Source organism: Callorhinus ursinus, unplaced genomic scaffold (genome assembly GCF_003265705.2).
Source record: "Callorhinus ursinus isolate GAN/ISIS: 27379988/994484 unplaced genomic scaffold, GSC_fseal_2.0 scaffold15, whole genome shotgun sequence".
NCBI classification, from domain to species: Eukaryota; Metazoa; Chordata; class Mammalia; order Carnivora; family Otariidae; genus Callorhinus; species Callorhinus ursinus.
In genome coordinates this window covers 39,261,921-39,284,660 of record NW_027397077.1, presented here as the reverse complement: position 1 = coordinate 39,284,660, position 22,740 = coordinate 39,261,921, and the positions used below count along the sequence as shown (strand labels likewise).

The 22,740-nt window shown below is 47.4% G+C and overlaps 1 protein-coding gene across 1 annotated transcript in view; it reads left to right on the top strand.

The window, feature by feature from the left end:
• The window catches only part of LHFPL4 (LHFPL tetraspan subfamily member 4), a 29,979-nt gene extending 7,413 nt beyond the window's left edge, over positions 1 to 22,566 (top strand). Inside the window, exons 3-4 of the mRNA XM_025885666.2 lie at positions 19,574 to 19,810; positions 22,382 to 22,566. Coding sequence (XP_025741451.1) covers positions 19,574 to 19,810; positions 22,382 to 22,482 — 338 coding nt within the window. The 3' untranslated portion in view covers positions 22,483 to 22,566. The remainder of the gene's footprint in view (positions 1 to 19,573; positions 19,811 to 22,381) is intronic.
• Positions 22,567 to 22,740: the final 174 nt, after the last annotated feature.

Here is a 22,740-nt window from a genome sequence, read left to right as displayed (position 1 = left end):
AGGAGTCTCTGGACTGGGAGCAGCAAGATCACTGCAGCTTAGAGTAGCTATTCACATTCCTCCCCATTTCTCCGGGGGTTTGTTTCAGATTTGGTTTGGGAGTTTATTCATTCAGTACATCTTTATTGTATGTGCGTGACCCGCTGAGCACATTGGGGGGATTTCTTTCTTCCCCCGCTCCATTGTCTTTCTTCCTCCCGCAACTGTCCCTTCTTTCCTTTTTTCCATCCTCCCTCCCTACACCCTTCCTTTCTCACATCGGCCCTTTACTGACAGCCTCCTCTGTGTCAGGCCCTGTGCTGGGCTCTGGGAATCCGGAGTAAGAGTCCTCGCTGCCACACAGCTCATAGGGTCACGGGAGAGGCAGGAAAGAAGAACAGATCATCACTCCTCTGTGCACGACATGTGAAATGACTGAATCAAACACAGGGTATTCTGGGGGCACAAAGGGGATGCAGTTAAGGATGGCCAGGGAAGTCTTCCAAAAAGTTTCAGCGTTTGAGCTGAGTCTTGGAGGATGGGCGGGAAAGAGAAGGGCAGCCAGGCAGAAGAGACAGTATGATCCCAGGCATGAAGATAGGAAATAGCTTGGTGTGTTTTATGTTTTGGGGACTACCAGCAATTAGGGCAGGGAGTGGTGAGTGTTCAGAATGGGAAGCTAGCCCGTGGAGGCTTCTGAGCCATGGTTGGGAGTTTACGGACTTCATCTGTCAGCATATATTTGTTGAAGGTTTTTGGGGGGAATAATTAATACAGGCACATGATATAAAATTCAAAAGGGAAAAAAGTATACAATCGACATCAGTCTTCCTTCCTGTCCCCATTCCCCGGTGGTCCTCCCAGAGTTCTCCAGGGCAACCACTGTCAGCAGTGTCTTGAATATCTGTTCCAAGAAATCTCAGAAGTATACAAGCAAATGCAATTTTTTTTTTTTGCTTAAATGGAATATTAGTTAGGTATATAAGAAATGTTAGGTATATAAGAAATTACTCCAAAACTTAGTGGCTTAAAGCAACAGGCCATTATTTTTTCAGCTTCTGTGAGTCACAGGAATTTGGGAGCAGCGCAGATGACATTTCTGGTTCAAGGTTGTTCCTGAAGTTACAACCAAGACCCCAGCAGGGGCTGTGGTCATCTAAGGGTGACTGGGACTGAAGGACCCACTTCTAAGTGCTCTCATGCGTTGGCAGGAGACCTCAGAATGAGTTATCTGAGAAGGAGAGAGAAAGGAAGAAGCTACACTACCCACTCTCCTTTTTCTTTCTTTCTTTCTTTTTTTTTTTGGTAATGGTTTTATTGTGGTATAACTCATATGCCATATAGTTCATCCAATGAAGTATATAATTCAGTGGTTTTTAGCATATTCATAGAATTGTACAACCAGGACCACAACCAATTGTAGGAAATTTTCATTACCTCAAGAAGCCTTATACCTTTTAGGTCTCACCCCCCAAAGCTCCCCCACCCAACTTCCCTAGCCTCTAAGAACCGCTAATTTACTTTCTGTTTCTCTATCTTAGCTTGTTCTGGCCATTTCATAGAAATGAAATCATACAGGGGCACCTGGCTGCCTCAGTCTGTGGAGCATGCAACTCTTGATCTCAGGGTTGTGAGTTCGAGCTCCATGTTGGGTGTAGAGGTTACTTAAAAATAATTTTTTTAATTTTTATTTTTTTAAAGGTTTTTATTTATTTGAGAGAGAGTGAGAACGAGAGAGATCACAGAGGGAGAGGGAGAAGCAGATTCCCAGCTGAGCAGGGAGCCCGATGCAGGGCTCGATCCCAGGATACTGGGATCATGACCTGAGCCGAAGGCAGACGCTTAACTGACTGAGCCACCCAGGTGCCCCTTAAAAATAAAAGCTTAAAAAAAAAAATAAACAAGTGAAATCATCCAATATGCAGTCTTTGCAACTTCTTTCACTTGGCATAATGTTTCCCAGGTTCAGTCATGTCATAGTACCTGTCAGTGCTTCATTCCTTTTTGTGGCCATTTATGGTCATAATGTTGCAATATGTAGATATTTTGTCGATTCATTCATTGGTTGATGGACATTTGGGTTGTTTAAACTTTTTGGCCGTTATAAATAATGCTGCTATGCACATTTGTGTGCAAGTTTTTTCGTGGATGCACATGGTCGTTTCTCTTGGGTAGATACTTAAGAGTGGAATTGGTAGCTCAAATGGCAACTCTATATTTAACGTTTTGAGAAACTGCCAACACTATTGTACATTCCCAAGAGCAGTGTATGAGGGTTCCTATTTCTTCATATCTCATCAACACTTGTTATCTGACTTTTTAAATTATAGCCATCCTACTGGCTGTGAACTGGTGTCTCATTGTGGTTTTGATTTGTGTTTCCCTAATATTCATGGTGTTGAGAGTCTTTTCCTGTGCTTATTGGCCGTTTGTATATCTTCTTTGGAGAAATACCTATTTAGATTCTTTGCTCATTTTTTTAATTGGGTTATTTTTCTTTTTATTATTGAGTTGTAAGAGTTCTTTGTATACTTTAGATACAAGTCCCTTATCAGTTATATGATTTGCAAATATTTTCTTCCATTCTGTGGCTGTCTTTTGTCTCTCTTGATAGTTTGTTTGAAACACAAAAGTTTTTAATTTGTACAAAATCCAGTTTATCTCTTTTTCCCTTGTATTGCCTGTGCTTTTGTTGTCATATCTAAGAATCCTTTGCTAATCCAAGGGCACAAGGAAATTTTTTAAAAAGATTTTATTTATTTATTTATTTATTTGAGAGAGAGAGAGAGAGAGAGAAAGAGAGAGAGAAAGCGGGAGAGCTTGAGCAGGGGGAGGGGCAGAGGGAGAGGGAGAAGCAGAGTTCCCACTGAGCAGGGCTGAGCAGGGAGCTGAGGTTGAGGTGGGGATAATGCTTAACTCACTGAGACACCGGGGGGCCCCCAAGGGCACAAAAATTTTACCCCTTTGTTTTTATCGAGGAGTTTATAGTTTTAGCTCTTACATTTAGGTGTCTGATCCATTGAGTTAATTTTTGTATGTGGGGTAAGGTGTGTATGAAGGTCCAGCTTCATTCTTTTGCATGTAGCTACCCTATTGTCCCAGCATCATTTACTGAAAAGGTGATTCTTTTTCAATTGAATAGTCTTGGCACCCTTGTCAAAAATCAGTTAACCATAGATACATGGGTTTGCTTCTGGACTCTCTATTCTATTCCATGATCTGTATGTCTGTCCTTACGCAAGTACCAGAAGGTCCTGATGACTGCTGTTTTGTAGTGAGTTTTCAAATCAGGAAGTATGAGTCCTCCCGCTGTGTTCTTTTTGAAGATTGTTTTGGCCATCCCCCTGCCTTTTATGTCTTCATCTAGATACCACATACCATCACTTCTACCACACTCTGTTGTTAGGATTGCACCACTTTAGTGTATAAAGAGCTACTTTTTCCCCAGAGCTGCATAATATACTTTTTTATGGATGTGTCATCATTTATTTTACCAATACTTAAGTTGTTGGGTGCCTGGGTGGCTCAGTTGGTTAAGCGACTGCCTTCAGCTCAGGTCATGATCCTGGAGTCCCAGGATCAAGTCCCTCATTGGGCTCCCTGCTCAGCAGGGAGTCTGCTTCTCCCTCTGACCCTCCCCCATCTCATGCTCTCTCGCTCTCATTCTCTCTCTCTCAAATAAGTAAATAAAATCTTAAAAAACAAAAAGAAAAAATACTTAAATTGTTTACAATATTTTGCTATAACAGAATTTCAGTGGATAATGTTGTATATAAATAATTTGACACATATGTGAGTATGAGGATAAAATAAAGACCTAGAGCAGAATTGCTGGATTAAATGGTCTGTATATTTACTATTTTGACAGATCCAGCCATAGTCCCCTCTATAAAAATTGTACAGAGTTACACTCCCAGCAGCAATGTATAAAAGTACCTGTTAACCCACTTCCTGGTCAACTAGTGTGTTACCAAATATTTTATTTTTGCCAACCTGATGGGTAAAAAGATACTCTCTTATAGTAGTAATTTGCCTTTCTCTAATTATAAGTGAAGTCAAGCACCTTTTCCATATATATATTTTTTTAGATTTTATTTATTTATTTGTCAGAGAGAGAGAGAGAGAGAGAGAGCACAAGCGGGGCCGGCGGCGGGAGGGTTAGAAGGAGAAGCAGTCTCCCAGCTGAGCAAGGAGCCCAGATGGCGGGATTCTATCTGAGGACCTCGGGGTCATGACCTGAACCGAAGGCAGATGCTTAACCAACTGAGCCACCCAAGCGTCCCTCTATATATCTTTTTTATACACTGTCAGCTCATATATATATATATATATATATATATATATATATTTCTATCAAGTTAATGGTATTTTCCCACTTTGATATGTAAGAACTTTTTGTGGGGCACCTGGCTGGCTCAGTCAGTAGAGTGTGCGACTCTTGATCTCGGGGTTGTAAGTTCGAGCCCCACATTGGGTATAGAGATTATTTAAAAATGAAATCTTAAAAAAAAGAACGTTTTGTATATTAAGAAAGTTAGCTCTTTGTCTGTGATACGAGTTACAAATATTGTTCCCAGTTAATCTTTTTACTTGTCTATGGATGTTTTCCCCATGGTGAAATTTGTTTTTTCTCAACATAATCTTATTGTCAGTTCTGTCCCGGGTTTAGTGTGGTACCTCAAATAGGCTTGAAGTATTTTGAGCAGTGGGGAAACATATCACATCTGGTTGTCAGTGGAGAGGACGATTTTGGAGGAGTTGGAAGGGTCAGGAGGACAAAGGCTGAACTGTTGTTACTCTGAAAGCCTCTCATTTATATCTTTTTCTCTTCATCCCCATGTTATGTTATTCATCATTACCAACCTTACTTTAATCCCAGAGAAGTTTAATGGTATAAAAAGAGCCCTGGACCAGGAGTCTGTGCCTGGCACATAGCAGGTGCTTAATAAGTGTCAAGTGAGTGAATGATGATACCTGATTTAAGTCCGGGCCCTACCATCCACTCCTTTGGAGGCAGCATATTCAGTGGTCAGACAACCTGAATTTGAATGCTAAGTATGGCATTGCCAGCTAAGTGTCTTTAAGAAGGTTATACGATTTCTGAGTCTCAGTTTTCTCATCTATAAGATAGGGATAATAGTAACTACCTCAAGGGGCTGTTGAAAGGTTGATTGTGAATGTTGTACAGACCTGGGCACAAAGGAGACCCTTAAGAACTGTTAGCGATTATTATTAGCTGGTGTGTGACTTGGGCCAAAACACTTTGGCTCCAACATTCTATTGTCGATGCTACAATAAGGGAGGGAAGATTGAAAGGTGGAAAGAATGAGAAGATGAACCTGAAGAAGCCGCTAGGGCTGGCTGTGGAGAGCTTTCAAAGTTGGGCCTTGGAGTTTGGGTTCTATCCTTATGTGATGGGCATTTGCTTTTATTATTTTTTTTTAAAGGATTTATTTATTTATTTATTTTTAGAGAGAGATTGCGCACAAGAGGGAGGGGCAAAGGGAGAAGGAGAGAGAATCTCAAGCAGACTCCACGCCCAGCACGGAGCCCAGTGCGGAGCTCGATCTCATGACCCTGAGATCACGACCTGAGCCGAAACCAAGAGTCGGACGCTTAACCGACTGAGCCACCCAGGTGCTCCGTGGGCATTCACTTTTAGGCATGGGAGTCACCAGGCCCAGATGCTGGGTTTAGCAAGATGACTGGGGTGGCTGCTGCAGGGGTGAACCAGATGGAGGCTTGATGGGAGGCAAGGAGCCTGTGGTCGTTGTGAGAGGTGCTGAGGCGGCAGGGAGAGAGGAGGAAGAAGACGGGAGACCTGTGTAGGAGACCAGCAGCTGTCCGGGGGTGAGGACAAGGTAGGTGTTACAGATGACTCCAGGTTTCCTCCTTGGATGATTGCGTCTCTGGACTGACATTCCCAAGTGTGCAGGAGGAAGATCAGGTCAGTTTGGGAAATGAGTTGGCAGACCCTCTGGGATGTGCAAGAGGAAAGATCTGACAAGCAATTGGGTATTTGGGCTGGAAGCCTAGGGGAGAGGTCTCAGCTCGAGATGTGAGGCATCATCGAAATGAGTCTAAGGGTAGGTGAAATTGCCCCATGGAGAGTAGGTGCTGGGAGAAGGGGAGAGTCTAGAAACACCGACCTTTAAGAGGCAGGTGGGGGAGGAGCCAGAAAAGGAGCCAGAGCAGCTGCTCAGATTAGCAACTGAGAAACTGAGAAGGATGGCCTTGAGAAAGGACACCGGCTTGGAGGAGCCAGAGGGGGACCCAGAGGGATGGAGCCATGTGGGAGGGCCTGGTCTGAGCTGGAGGGACCGGACAGGCTGCGGGGAGAGCTGCAGGAGACTTCTGACCAAACCGGATAGGAGATGTGGCTGGGCTGAGCCAGGACAATGCGGGATTCATGGATGGGTGGGTAAAGGTAATTAAGAGGCCATGGGCTCTGTGCAGGCTGGGCCTGCGGGTGGCGAAGTAAATACTAAATATGGTTCCCAAATGATTACCACACAAAGTGATGGGTGTCCCATCCTCTGTAACAGTATCTGTGACACCAGATACAATTATTTGTCTTTTTTTTTTTGGTAAATTTTGTTTTAATTCCAGTGTAGTTAATGTACAGTGTTCTATTAGTTTCAGGTGAACAATATAGCGATGGGACCGTTCTGTACATGATTCAGTGCTCATCACGATAAGTGTCCCCTTAATCCCCTTTACTGATTTCACCCATCCCCCCACCCACAATTATTTGTCTTCTTAATAGTCCCCCTCCTAAACTACAGTGTCCTCAAGATCAGGAACCAGGAACTGGGGACTGAATTACAGAGGAAGAGCATCCCAGGAAGAGGGAACAGTCCGTACAAAGGCCTCCAGGTGGGGCTGAGCTTGACATGTTCTAAGGGACAGAAAGGAAGCCAGTGTGGCCAGAGTGTAGGGAGTAGAAGCCTAATGACTGGAGGGGAAGGTGGGCAGCCCATGTCAGCACTTTATTCTGAGTGCATGGGGGAGCTTTGGAGGGCGTTAAGCAGGGGAGTGGCACCGTCTGTTTCTGAAAGTTCACTGTGGATGCTGAGCAGAGAACAGCTGATGATGGGGTAAGCATGGGAGCTGAGAAGTAGTTAGGAGGCCACTGTAGTCCTCCAGGAGGGAGATCATGGCGCCTTGGACAGATGGGTGCAGTGGAACTGGAAGGGAGAGGTCAGATCCTGGATAGTTTTGGAGGTCAAGTCAGTCGACCTTGGGAATGGATTGGATGTGGGGATGAGGGGAAGGGGGAGTCACGGTGCCTCCTAGCATCTGGGTGCTGGATGGGGGGGTGGTGAGCCCAGGCACGGGAGTCCCGACCCCCAGCATCCCGGGCTGGTAAAGGCACTAAGGTTGGGCCTGGATCTACAGTGAGTTGGGGGTGACTGTTAGGAGAGGCCAAGTCTCCCTTGTAAGAGCAGCACCTGCCCTGGGGGAGCAGAGCCAGTGCTCAGACTTGGTAGCGAGGGGCCTGTAGACATCCTCCTTCCCTTAGGGGGGCTCAGCCTGTCGGAGGTTTCCCCTCTAGCCCCCTAGTGCCGGGGGTGCTGGGGAAGCAGCCTCTTGGAAAGCCGTGGTCCCGGTGTGGACACAGACTCTTCACTGGGCTCCCCTCAGCCCCACATGCAGCCTGGTCCTTTCCTTAACCCCAGGGAGGGCCTCACAGGGGTCGCAAGCAGCTGGCCATGCGTTCTATGCTGCTTCGTGCTCTTGTACCTCCCCTTTCTAAGACCTCTGTAAAGTTATCATTGTTCTTTGTAGAAAAACTGGGGACTATAGATGAGCAAAATTACATCCCTAATCTCACACTCCCAGAATCATTCCTGACTGCCTGGCCTACACTCCTAATAGTAGAGAGTACTGGTTACGAGCAGGCTCTGGAGCCAGGCTCTCTGGCTTCAAACTTCCCAACTGGTTTTGCTGCTTACCAGCTGTGTGACTTTGGATAACTTGGGTAACCTCTCTGTGCCTCAGTGTCCTCATCTGTAAAAAGAAATAATAATGCAGGTTATTGTGTGGATTACATGAGCTAAGGTATATAAAGTACTAGAGGGCCCGGCACCGCACGGTAAATGCTGTGTAACTGTTTGCTATAACTATGTAAGTGGTTCTTCCCAACGTGAAGTTATATTGTATCTTAATTTTTACAGCCTCTGGAAACCTAACATATCATAAGTATTTTCTGTATCATTAAAGCTTCCTCAATGGCTACCTGAGGAAATTTATATTAAAGTTTCATAGCGGAGTGGTATTCCGTTATAGGAAAGAACTGTATTCTCATATTGCTGGATATTAAGTTGCTTCTTTCTTTCCATTCTTCCTTTATTATTTCCCCTCTCCTCCTCTTTTTTCTCTGTCTTTTTAAAATTTTTATTTTTTAAAAAGATTTTATTTATTTATTTGAGAGAGAGAGTGAGCGAGAGAGAGAAAGAGAGAGAGAGCACGAGTGGGGGAGGAGTAGAAGGAGAGGGAGAAGCAGGCTCCCTGCTGAGCAGGGAGCCCGACGCGGGACTCGATCCCAGAACTCTAGGATCATGACCTTAGCCAAAGGCAACACTTAACCAACTGAACCACCCAGGTGCCCTTCTCTCTCTCTTTTTTAAAATATTTATTTTTATTTTTTTTAGAGAGAGTGCACAGCAGGGAGGGACAGAAGGAGAGGGAGAGAGAGAGTCCCAAGCAGACTCCCATGCTGAGCGCTGGGGTGGAGCGCGGCTGCAGGGTGATCTCACAACCCTACAACCCTGAGATCAGCACCTGAACCGAAACCGAGTCAGATGCTTAGCTGACTGCGCCACCCAGGCACCCCTCTTCTTTCTCTTATAAGTAACAAATGTTACAGACATCTTTGTAGCTCAATCTGAGAGCATATCCATGAGAATTTTCTTAGGATAAATTCCCGGAAATTGGCAAGCTCGGTCAAAAGGGGTTTAGAGATTTTCATTTTTATGTTTTTGTGATTAATCCATTCTTTCTGAGAGTTACATTTGGCCTGTGCGTTGCCATTCTTTGTTGCTTTAATTATTTTCATTCCAAGTGAGTGAGAATCTCTAGCAATAGTCACCTACTGGCAGACAACTCCCACCCACCTTAGGGCTTCAATAGGTAACTCTTTCACATGGTTCTGAATCCAAAATGTGCAGCAGGTTATCAGTGCAGTGTCTTCCTCCCCTACTGTCCTCCCGCCACTCTGTTCCCCTCCTGAGAAGTAACCAGGGTTATCAGGGTCTTGTAGACCCTTCCAGAAATATTTTGTGTCCATGCAAGAAAACACACACACACTCACACACACACTCACAGACACACACGCACACACACACTCACACTGTCCCTCCCTCCCTCTTTCTTCCTGCCCCACTCCTTACAGAGTGCTAGCATGGTACCATATCTGTTGCTCGGGACCTTGCCTTTCACTTAGCACATCCGCGCGCCATCCCACAGCATCACATAAAGGGCTGCCTTAGTCCCTTTCATGACTGCTTGTTGTGCCTTCGCATGGATGTGCTCTAACCAGTGATCACTTGGTTATTTTTGAGGTTCACTTCTTACCCGCTATGGTATGCCGCCTTTTTTAAAGTCAGCTTTTATTGAAGTATAACACACTTAGAGAAAAGTACAGAAAATGTCCCCTCTGTGGCTCAGAGAATATGCACAAAGTGAATCTGCCTGTGGAGATAGCATTCAGATCAAGAACCTCATGTCCCCTTCCAAGCTTGACTTTTCATCTTGTAGGTTAGTTTTGCCTGTCTTTGAACTGTACATAAATGGGATCACACTTTTTCTCAACTGAATGGCTCTAAGATGCAGCAAGTTTGTTCCTCCTCAGGGCAAGGTCCTGCACCGGGAGCATCCTCATCCAGCCTCAAAGAGGTGCCCTCTGTCTGTGTCCTGACATGGTGGGGGTGTGGGGAGCAGGCTCTCCGGTGTCTCCTCTTATAAGGGCACTAATCCCATCATGAGGCCCCACCCTCAGGACCTCACCAAACCCTAATTACCTCCCAAAGACCCCACCCCCAAAAACTATCACACAGGGGGTTAGGGCTTCCACATGTGAATTTTGTGGGGACACAATTCAGTCTATGGCAAGCCTCTGTGGCATCTGCCTAGGGACAGAAAGCCCTGGGGACAACCAGTCTGACCCCCAGGAAAGAGTAGCAGCTGTAGTGTGTCATGCATGGAGGGGGCAACTGAGCAAAAACAGAGGCCTCCCTCTTGGAGTACCCAGATTAGCAGATGTCCCTCGAGGATGGTGTAACAGTGTTACAATGAAATGCTATTAAAAGAGCTGAGCATTGGGCGCCTGGGTGGCTCAGATGGTTAAGCGTCTGCCTTCGGCTCGGGTCGTGATCCCAGGGTCCTGGGATCGAGTCCCGCATCGGGCTCCCTGCTCACCGGGGAGCCTTCTTCTCCCTCTGCTTCTCTCTCTCTCTCTGTCTCTCATGAATAAATAAATAAAATCTTTAAAAAAGAAAAAAGAGCTGAGCATAAAATGCATCATTAAAAAGCTTTGTATAGGGGCCCCTGGGTGGCTCAGTGGGTTAATCATCCAACTCTGGGTTAATCATCCAATTCTTGATTTCAGTGCAGGTCTTGATCTTGGGGTCACAAGTTCAAGCCCCGAGTTGGGCTCCATGCCCAGCATGGAGCCTACTTAAAAAAAAAAAAAGCTTTATATAAGGGCACATTTACAGCACAAGCTTTAAAGAAAATAAACACCTGAGTGTATTATACATTTGCTCTTATTAATTCTTCACTACTTCTGGTCTCACTCAAGTTTCGTTCCCAAATTCAAGTATCGCTCTGCCTTTTAACTGTCTTTTAGTTTCTTAATTATTTTTTAAAAGCTTAAGAGGATTTCATGGCCTGGCATAGATGGAAAAGGATTGGACATAATAGATTTTTTGCTATAAAAGTAATATATGCAGATGTTAGACACATTCAACAGTATAGGACGGCACAGAATGAAGTGTCCCCTCCCTCCCTCCCTTCCTGCCCACCTCCCCATCCACATCTCAGAGGAATCCATCATCAGATTGTTTCCTATACTTCTGGAAATGTTTACAGATATGCAAGCTTATGTGTGTGTTCTTTGAAAAAAATCTTAAATGATGTTTTTAAATTTCATGAGTGGTATATGAAGACGTTCACTCTGAGAAAAGCTGAAACATTTAAAGGCTAAAGTCCCTACTCCCTCCCTCTCCAGAGGCCATCACTCTTAATAAATTTAATTTCCATTTTCCTCCTAATCTTTTTCTGTGCATTTACATACACGTCCACAAGGCAAATATATCATGTCATTTTCTGTGTTCCCCCTGCTGACTTTCTTCCTCTCTCTCCCTCTTTCATGGTAAAGTATACATAACATAAAATTTACCATTTTAACCATTTCTTAAGTGCACATTGTTGTGCACCACATCCATCTCTCTATCTTCCAAAACTCTTTTTCATCTTACAAAACTGAATCTCTGTCCCCTTTAAACACTAACCCCCCATACCCCTCCCCCAGCCCCTGGCAGCCACCATCCTTCTTTCTGTCTCAGTGAATTCAACTGCTCTAGGGACCTCACATAAGTGGGATCCTACAGTATTTGTCTTTCTTTGACTAGTACATTTCATTGAACATAATGTCCTCAAGGTTCCTCCATGTTGTAGTGTGTCAAAATTCCTTTCCTCTTTAAGGCTGAATAACATCCCATTGTATGTACAGATCACCCCCTTCTTTTTTGAAACATGAGGGAGTATGCCAATGTATGATCTGTCTACCTGCTCATATATTGGAGAGGAGAGGTGGTTCAGAGCATGGGCCCTGGCCCTAGGCGGGCTGGGTCTGATCCCAGCTCTGTTATCTATGGCTGTGTGACCTTGGGCACATCACTTAACCTTTCTGGGCCTGTTTCTTCATCTGTAAAATAGGGGTAATAATTCATTAATAAACAGAGCAGTTAGAACAATGCCTGAAGCATGGAAAACACTGACTATGTGTTTGACTTTTAAAAATTATAATTGTTGGGGCATCTGGCTGGCTCAGAGCAGAGAGGATGTGACTCTTGATCTCAGGGTCATGAGTTTAAGCCCCATGTTGGGCATGGAGCCTACTTTTTTTTTTTTTTAAAGATTTTATTTATTTGACAGACAGCGAGAGAGGGAACACAAGCAGGGGGAGTGGGAGAGGGAGAAACAGGCTTCCCACTGAGCAGGGAGCCCGATGCGGGGCTCGATCCCAGGACCCTGGGATCATGACCTGAGCCCAAGGCAGTCACTTAACCCACTGAGCCACGCAGGCGTCCCCCCCCCCTGCTTTTTTAAAAAGATTTTATTTATTTATTTTTTTAAAGATTTTATTTATTTATTTGAGAGAGAGAGAGAGCACAAGTGGCGGGGAGGGGCAGAAGGAGAAGCAGGCTCCCCCTGAGCAGGGAGCCCAATGAGGGACTTGATCCCAGGACTCTGGGATCATGACCCAAGCCGAAGGCAGACGCTTAACTGACTGAGCCACCCAGGTTCCTGGGCATGGAGCCTACTTAAAATTAAAAAAAAAAAAATTACAATTGCTTGCTTGCTTGCTTTATTTATTTATTTGAGAGAGAGAGAGAGAGTGAGTGGTGGTGGGGGGGGCGTGGAGCAAAGAAAGAGGAAGAGAAAGAGAATTGTAAGCAGGCTCCATGCCCAGTGTGGAGTCGGACGCAGGGCTCAATCTCATGACCCTGAGATCCTGACCTGAGCTGAAATCAGGAGTCGAACGCTTAACCGACTGAGCCACCCAGGCACTGCAAAAGTATAATTGCTTTTTGTAGCAGAAATCATGTGTCAGAAAGCTTGCTGTGTCAGTCCTCACAGAGCTGCTTATTCCTTCTGGTTGTTCCAGAGCAGGTACATCCTTCTTAAAAACCATAGATGGGCTCATACTATACATTGCATTGTGTGCCTCGGCTTTTTAAATTTCTAAATATATCTTAGAAGATTTTCCACGACAACATATACAATTGTTCACTTGTTTTAATGGCTTTGTAGTATTCCATGGCATGGATATACCTTTCTTTCTTTAATCAGTTCCCTCTCAATAGACATTGCAGTCCTCTGTTATAAAGATGGTGGCGCAGCGGATACCCCTGTACACCCTTTGTGCACGTGCACAAGTGCAGCCCTAGGATACATTTCTGAGTCAAGGATGAGTGCCTTTATGATTTTTATGAGCACCGTTGTGTTGCTCTCCAAGTAGCGGGTATGGGCTACCCTCGCACGCCACAATGAGGCTTACCCCCACTACAGTGATGACACGGACCACCCAATTTGTGTTGTGGCCTCGAGAAGTAAATATCACCCTTTCTATGATGACAGAACTGGGGTTCAGAAGGGTGAAGTGATTTGCCCAAGGACACAGAGTTAAAAGCTGTTTTCCCAATACATACCTATGATACAGACTTCAAAAGGAGTAGCACGTTGTAACAGGACTAGGTTTGGCTGCCTGTGACAGGAAAACCCAAAATAACTGTCTAATGACCCCAGGTTCTAGAATCTTATGTGAAACAAATGCCCAAGAATTAGGCACTTCAGCGCTGGTATGGTGGCCCCTGAAGTGAAGAGCTCCTTCTCTCTCTCTTTTTTTTAAAGATTTTATTTATTTATTTGAGAGAGAGAGAGAGAGCATGATTTGGGGTGGGGGGGAGTGGCAGAGGGAGAGAATCTCCAGCAGACTCTCCCCTGAGCACGGAGCCTTATGTGGGGTTTGATCTCATGATCCTGAGATCATGACCTGAGCTAAAATTAAGAGTCGAGGGGTGCCTGGGTGGCTCAGTCGTTGGGCGTCTGCCTTCGGCTCAGGTCATGATCCCAGGGTCCTGGGATCGAGTCCCACATCGGGCTCCCTGCTCCGCGGGAAGCCTGCTTCTCCCTCTCCCACTCCCCCTGCTTGTGTTCCTGCTCTCACTGTCTCTGTCAAATAAATAAATAAAATCTTTAAAAAAAAAATTAAGAGTCGAATGCTTAACTGACTCAGCCACCCATGCGCCCCCCACTTTTTTTTGAGAGGGAGAGCACATGGTGGGGGGGGACAGAGAGAGAGAGAGAGAGAGAGAGAGAGAGAATCTTAAGCAGACTCCACCTTGAGCATGGAGCCCAATGTGGGGCTCTATCCCACAACCCTGAGATCTTGACCTGAGCCAAAACCAAGAATCGTAGGCTTAACCGACTGAGCCACGCACGCGCCCCACAAGCTCCTTCTAGAGCTCTGCTTCACCACTCTCAAGTAAAGCCCTTGTTCTCATTGTTGAAGATGAATGCTAGAGCCTTAGCCATCACCTCTGCATTCCAGGCTGTGGGACGGAGGAATGGATAAAGAAAAAGGGGCAGAGATCACATTCTAGCATCCTCATAAATCTGTTTATGTAAAGTTATTTTCCTTGAAGACACATAACACATCTGCGTGTATTTTTACCTACTCATGTGGCCTAGTCATATAGCTGCAAAGGAAGCTGGAAAATGCAGTCTTTATTTTCAGTTGGTCAAGTTCTCAGCTAAAAACTGGCACTTCTAATAGTAAGAAAGAGGGATGAACATATAGTAGCAAACTACTGGTCTCCATCATGATTATGTGTAAAAATTAAGCTTATCGCCTTCTCCAGGCAGTTGCTGTTAACCGTTCTTGACTATCTGGGAAAAGGCTTATTTCTTTTGTCCAAGATTTTTTTTCCACTTTGCCAAGAGTTGCCATGACCCGTCCCCGCTTCACCAGTGATAATTTGTGTACCTCTTCTCACCAATTGATTCTCACAAAAGCATTATGAAATGAGTAGGATGTCATGACCCCCATTTTATTTTATTTTATTTTATTAAGATTTTATTTATTTATTTGTTAGAGTGAGTGTGGGCAAGAGAGAGTGAGCGAGAGAGAGTGAGCAAGGGCACAAGCAGGGGGAGCTGCAGGCAGAGGGAGAAGCAGGCTCCCTGCTGAGCAAGGAGTCCAATGTGGGACTCGATCCCAGGGCACTGGGATCGTGACCTGAGCTGAAGGCAGACGCCCAACCGACTGAGCCACCCAGGCGTCCCATGACCCCCATTTTACAGATGAAGAAACCGAGGCCCAGAGAGGTAAACTGACTTTGCCTAAAGCTGCCCAGTGAAGAATGGGAGTTCTGCTTCCTGTTGAGGCCGTGCACAGTGGCCAGTGTCTCATGGCTCCAGGGAGAAAGTTTCATTTTGGGGCTAGTACATCTTTAACTCCTCTCACACTATTAAGTCTCTTAAACAGAGAGAGAGAGAGCTCAGAGCATTTGGCAGGCAAAAGTATCCAGCTAGAATCTAAGAACATTGTTTTGGTTTCATTATATTTATAGTTTCCTTCTATTTGTGGCAAATGATCCTGGTTTCCTTTTCTATGATAGTGATATAAAGCTTACTTTTTAAGTAAATGCCTCTAAGTTAAAAAGTGAGTCTATTAAAAGAAAAATGTTAAGTAAAGACCTGTCTGCGTTTAAATACAGATCCCACCACTGACTAGCTCTGTGACATGGGATATGATACTTGGTTCCTCTGAGCCTGTTTACTCATCTATAAAATGAGGTTGATGTCTTCTCCCAATGTATAGATGCATTACAGCATTAAACAAGATCATGATGTCAGGAGCTCTGCACCCTGGCGTGTAGTTAAGCACATAATACTGTTTGTGAACATTATTATCACATTATGAATATTCATATTATTAATTTTGTCACAACCCTTTCAGTCAGTGGACTGTAGGGTGATGGATAGAGATGTCCCACCCAAGGGCCCCTTCGCCTAGACCAGTTCTCAACCAGGGAAAATTTACCCTCCCAGAGGACATTGGGCAGTGTTTGGAGATGTTCTTTTTTTTTTTTTTTAAGATTTTATTTATTTATTTGAGAGAGAGAATGAGAGATAGAGAGCACGAGAGGGAAGAGGGTCAGAGGGAGAAGCAGACTCCCCGCTGAGCAGGGAGCCCGATGTGGGACTCGATCCCGGGACTCCAGGATCATGACCTGAGCCGAAGGCAGTCGCTTAACCAACTGAGCCACCCAGGCGCCCTGGAGATGTTCTTTATTAATGACTGGAGGTGGTGGTGCCACTGGCATCTGGCAGGTAGAGGTGAGGGATGATAATCAACCTCCCACAAGGGCACAGGACAGCCCCCCATCATAAAGAATTCTAAGGCCAAATGTCAAAAATGCTTCCCTTGAGAAGCCCTACTCCACATGGCACCCTGCACCTGTGTCTGTGTCTTCCAAGAGAGACCTGAACTCAGACTCCAAAGACCTCAGCCTCAGTTTCCTCATCCAGGACATGGGGATGCTGAAAGCTGCCTTGCCGGCAGTCATTCCATCTCCTGATGGTTGAACCTCTTGGTCACTTCCTTGTCCTAGGCTGTCTCTATTAGTGATCTTTTCCTATCTTCCCCCAGGTCCAGGGAAACCATCTGATAGGCTTTTTTCCCCCCATTTGCTTGACTTCTGGGTGTTTCCCATTTGCCGAGCAGCCTCTGGGGCCCCGTTGCCAACAGCTACATGGCTGCAGAGCAGAGGAGGGAAAGGCCCCACCCCACCCTCTCCCAACACCCGGCTCTTCTGGGTCTCAACCCCTAGTCCGCTTCCTTGCAAGCGCTCCTTGACATGCATAACGATTCTGTTTGTGTGCTGACTTGATTTTATTCCTCCCACACGCCTTTTCTCCTGGGGACCACGCCTCCAGTGTCCCCAGCACCCTGCACAGTGCCCCGCACATAACTGGCATTCAGGATTTACATGTACAATGTAGGAAGGGAGAGCCGGGGAGAGGAAAGGGCGGGGGGCTAGATCCAGAGAAGGACGAGAAGCGAGAAAAGGAAGAGAGAAGAGGAGGGATGTTGAACGAGTGTTAAATGCGGAGAGATCTAACTAGACAAGGGGAGGAGGGTCGAGGCCGACCCCTGAGCGCGATTGAGACAAGCCCGAGAGAGAAGTAGGGCTGTGAAGATAAAGATGAAGAACATGAAAGATAAAAAGACCGGAGGAAGGAATGGGGAGGCACGCGACTGGGGAGAGGCACGTGAGCGGTGAGAGCGAGAACGCGCGGGCGCAGGGCCACGGGAAGGAAACTCCGTGAAGGCTGAGCGGGGGCTGCGGAGCGGAGAGGCCCGCCCTCCCGAGCCTGGCCGCGCTGCTGGGAGCTCGGGATGCGGGCGCAGTCTCCATGGAAACGGGGATGCTCCGCGAGCGAGAGGAAACGCGGCACGCGGGGAGGGGAGGCGGGGAGGCGGGGAGGCTGGCTGGCTTTGGCCCTTTCTCAGGCTCTTTTCCTTCCCCCAGCCTCTCGCTGGGAAGGCGGGAGCGCGCCACCTGGAACAGAGCCCTCGGACACCCAGGGCGCTCCTTCTCTCCTCTTCCCCCTTTCGGGGCGTTTGACCCTCCTCCCGTCTCTGGGGCCTGGAGGGCATTGCAAAATGTCAGGGATCTATGGGGAGATGGACGGGTCGACCTTCTCCCGAGGCTCCTCCTACGGAGCGCCGCAGGGCTCAGTCCTGTTTCTTTCGGTTTCCCTAACTCCAGCCCCAGGGAGTTACTGCCCACAGCTCTCAAATTTACATCTCCAGCACTGATTTCCCCCTGACCTTCCCTCTCCATTTTGGTGTCTAAAGGGCATCTTCAAACTTGTCGGATTCTTGAGCTCCTCAAGATCATTCTCACCCCAGGGCTTCCTGAATTTGCCCGCGCCTTTGCCAGGCAAGGAACTCTTTTCCCAGCCCATAAGCGACTCGCTGTGCTCTAGCTGGGCATCATCTTGGAGGAGGCAAGCACTGGGGAAGAGAGGAAGCCGTGTGTGTGTGTGTGTGTGTGTGTGTGTGTGTGTGTGTGAGAGAGAGAGAGAGAGAGAGAGAGAGAGAGAGCGAGAGAGAGCACAGAGCTGTGGGGGAGCCCTGCGTCAGTTTGAGGAGCACAACCTAGGGGTGTGGGGACACTGTCGTGTCACAGGAGGGCAGGGGAGGCCACAGGAGGCCAAACCTTAGAGCGAGGGGCCCCGTGCACTGGCAGATGGGAGTCTGGGGACTAGGGAGCACTTTGAACGGTAGGTGAGGGAGAGACCTGACAAAGCCGAGGGCATCCTCCCCACCCTGGGAACTAGATGGGCCTCATGGACAGTGGGCAGAACCGGCCACCACCCCCTTTGTCATCACTGTCATCTGAAACCCAGGTTAAGCACCCCACGGCCCTGGTGTGGAACCTTCGGGTCTCAGACACAGTGACCTCATTGCTGGTGGGACTGTCAGGCACTAAGAGGAAAACATCAAGGGCAACTCGCAAGTCACGGGGCTGGCTGCTCACCGCAAGGCAGAAGTGGAAGGTCACTGTCCTTGTCGCTTACTAAACTCAGTCGGCTCTGATTGGCTGTGTGGGGCATGTGCTGATTGGCTCAGACTTCGGTCCCACCTACGAGGCTGGGCATTGGGAAGAGCCTACCCATACCACGTGGGTCTGGGTCGGGATTGGCAGAGGTGGGTCACTAAACAGAGGGAGTGAATACCTAGGAAGGAACCAGCAGGGGCCTATTTCAATAGAATTCTTGGCCTCGCCCTTTCTCCCCTCCCCACCATCTTAAACGAAGCTCCCCCCCCCAATTATTTCCTTAGTTGTGTGACTATTATTGGTATCATTGTGACTAGTTTTGATAATAACATTTAACATTTACCTGGGATTTACAAAGTCAAGCATTTACATTTGCTGCCTCCTGTAATCTTTACACTTGAATACCATCATTATTCCCCTTTTACAGATGAGAAAACTGAGGCTCAATGGGGAAAGAACTGGCTTGAGGTCCTAATGTAGGAAAAAGCCAGGTCAGGATTTGAGCCTCTTTGCTCTAATGACCTTTCCCCCACTAACTACAAGCTCTGTGAGGCTGAAGTCCAAGTAATGCGCCCGCCTCCTGCCTAGTCTAGTGCCTGGCACCCAAGGGGCCTTCGGTGAGGAGATGCCAGGCACTGGGCTGTTTACACGCATTACTTCCCTCAATCCTCACCACCACCCCGTGAGGTAGCACTGTGATTTCCAACATAAAAAGGGGCATCCCCAAGGTCGTACACTTAGTAAGGGAAAGAACTTTCCCAGTCTGTCCTTTGAGCACAGTGCTCGACTGCGTGAACGAGAACGTATGCCCCGCGTCTTGGAGAAAAGGAAATGGCGCTGAATAAATATTTGTTGAATGGAGGACAAAAAGAAATGAAGAATCATGAGGATGGGAGGGAGTAAGCATGGTCAGGATGCTAACGGGAGCCGAGGGAGGTGCCCGTGGGTTGCTATTTCCTTGTATTTCCAGGAAGCCCTCCTGGAGGAGTTGATTTGATGGGGGTATTATAGGGACCTGGAAAGGTTCTGCTCCCCGAGGCAGGAGGCCGTCCCAGACCCTAGAGTTTCTGGAACCCACGGAAGTGGTTAACAGGCTCTTGGCCGAACGGGAGGGTGCGGCCCTCGGGGGCCCAGCCGAGGGGGGCTGCGGTGGTCCTCTGGGCTCTGGGGAGTACTCAACCCCTTCTCTCTTCCTCCCTGACCATGGCGGTGCGCCCGGCCTCGCGCCCCCTCAGCTCTGTGCCTCGTGCTGGGCTGCATGATCTTTCCCGACGGCTGGGACGCCGAGACGATCCGGGACATGTGCGGGGCCAAGACCGGGAAGTACTCCCTGGGGGACTGTTCGGTGCGCTGGGCGTACATCCTGGCCATCATCGGCATCCTCAACGCCCTCATCCTCTCCTTCCTCGCCTTCGTGCTGGGCAACCGGCAAACAGACCTGCTGCAGGAGGAACTCAAGCAGGAGAACAAAGGCGAGTGGGCTTCCGGGCGGCCCGCCGCGGGTGGGGCGGGGGCGGGGCCTCCAGGTGTCACCAAGTCCTAGAGATGAAGCAAAAACTGGAAAAGGTGCAGACAGTCCCACCACCTTGAAAGCAATTTGACGTTATTCCTCAAATCCAAACGGTTGCAAGCATGCCTGGGCCCCAGCAAACCCAACTCTGAGTAGAAACCCATGAGAAATGTGGCAGTAGTTTCCAAATAGCAAACCACTAAAAACAACCTAAATGGCCATTGACAGGAGGATGGGTAAATAAGTGGTGATACATTCACATCATGGACTAGTGCATAACTGAAAATGCATGCACTGCAGTTGCAAGTAACAGAACGGGTACATCCTAGAAACATAATATTGAGACGGGGGGGGGGGGGAATCAAGTTCCAGATTTTAACAGTGATATTTTTATGGAGCTCAACCAAAAACCAAGAGACACTAACTAGTGTATGGTTTAATCATAAATATATTTATGGTGGAACTGCATTTTTTTTAAAGTAAAGAAACAATAAATACAGAAGATAGGATGATGCTTATCTGTGGTTGGGATAGAAGAGGGAAGGCCAAGAGCTTGAGATGGGGGATGTGTAAGCATGTACAAAATATTGGTGGTGTTCTTGCGTGGTGAGCCCACACAGATGTTTGTTACAGTATGCTTTATACCTAGTATATTACATATCACCTTTTGTATATATCAAGTAAAGTTGAAATCTATTGAAGAAAAATTTACACACGAGGCCAGAGACTCCAGGCTAACCAGTTATCAGATGTTTATCTATGCATCTACATACAATACATGACCTTTTAAAAAATATACAGTAGTGTTATATGCTCATATAACACAGGATAGGTGTCGTCCTAAACACATCTGTTGTAAGATCGCTTTTTGTCCCCAACCCTAGAGCGTGTCTTAAAAATCTTTCTTTATCCTTTTATGGAGAACCCTTTTTATGCAGTGCCTAGCATTATGTCAGATGGAGGAACTGTAACTATTTAACTATTTTCCTTTTAGGGACTGTAAGGGAGGTGTCCAGGATTTTACTATCACTGACAATGCTATGCTGGACATCTTTGTCTGTGCCTCCTTATACACAGTGTTTTCTTGGTGTTTTTCCAGAAATGGAATTGCACACTTCAAATTGTAATGATAGTGCCAGATCGCTCTCCAAAGGAGGCTTGGTCTTCTGAGCCAGGGGCCCACCCTATCCCCGGAGCACTGGGAGGCACGGCATGGCAGCAGTGGACAGGCAGCTGTCTGTCTGGGTGTGCGTTCCCTGCCATGAGAAATAGGAGTAGTGGTTTTCCTAGTCACACCCTGCCTTGAGATATTAGCATGTTGCTGGGTCTATATTTAGCACTTTCCATTAATTATATTCCTCTCTTGAGTCTCATCTGTAAAATGGGGATAATGGCAGTGAGGGTTATTATCTGGCAGGAGGTGGTTTAGTCTTGTGGTGGAACCCTTGGACTGGAGGCTGACTGTGTCGGAAGCAGACTGGGGACCGCACCTCCTTGAGCCTTAGTTTCCTGTACTTCCTCAAATGAGGGTGGTGGAAATAGTACCAGCTCACTGGGCTGTTGGATGAGGAAGAAAGATTATGTCTATTAAGGGGCACTTGGTGAATACTCACTAGAAGCTGTCACTCCTCAAGACTCCCCACCAGGCAGGCATCACCACCACCATTTTACAAATGAGAAAGGTGAAGTCTGCGGAGGTCCAGTAACTTGCCCAAGGTCACTGAAGCGGTGCAGCCAGGATTTGAACCCCAGTCCAAGTTGAAAGGCTAAGCTCTTCCCTGCTGCCTGCTTCCTTTCTCAGGGCCCTCCTAGGCTGTTGGGCTGCCAACCTGTCTTTCTCTGAAGCTCCTGTCCCTGGAAACCCTGACATCTGGTGGTTTCTGTGGTCTTGGTGTGAGGTCAGGGCTTGCCCTCTGGTGGCAGCTTCTAGAAGTGCATGACTAAGAACCATGTGGCCTTTCTGAAGAAGGGGTTTGGGGATGTGACTCTTGTGAGGTGGGCCCACCCAGCGTCCTCTCCTTCCTCCCCAAAGTGCCTAAGCTCGGTGTTTAAAGTGATGTGAAGGAGCCCAAGTTTTTCTTTCCACAGCGTCAGGCGGGAGGGGGGAGAGGGGGGTGGTGCTCCACCCCTCATTGGGAGCTCAAGATGAGTGAGCTTCACAGTTCAGTTCTGAGCCAGACCTCCAGGACAAAAATAAAAACAAAAATAAATTGCTATCATTTCCAGAATTTACTATGCACTAGACATTGTGAAAAGTCCTTAGCTGGGATTATTTATGTTTTTTTCACTCCTTGGAATCACCCTATGAAGTAGGCTCTTATGCCCGTTGTACAGATGAGGAAATTGAGGCTCAGAAGGGTTGAATTGGCCGACTCAGGACCATCCAGTTAACCAGAGGCCTGGCTGGATTTCAGACTCTCTGAAGCTCACTCCCCCGCCCAGCTCTGCCCTGAGGAGTGGTGGCGGAGGGGGGGTGGGAGCCCCAGTGCTCTGGTAGTCTCTGACTTTCTCCAATTCTCTCTCTCTCTCATAGATTTTGTGGGCTCTACGGTAAGCTCCGTGTTGCGGCCAGGGGGTGATGTCTCCGGATGGGGAGTCCTCCCCTGTCCCGTCGCTCACTCACAGGGACCCTGAAGGCCAGGATCACAGCCCAGGAATTGACCTGTCCTCAGCTTGTCCCGTTGCCTGCCCTCTCATCCCTTCATTCAAGCTCCGAGGGAAGACCCCATCCAGGACTGACTTCTCACCTGCTACCTGCCTGTAGCTCCCGGCTTTGAAGAGGTTGGGGCTGGGATGCAGCGTGGGGGAGGGCCTGATTCTGCTCGTCCCTCAACTGACCTGAGGGAGCGGGAGCGGGAGCGCGGGGCCCTTGGGCTTCTCCCTCCCTCTCCA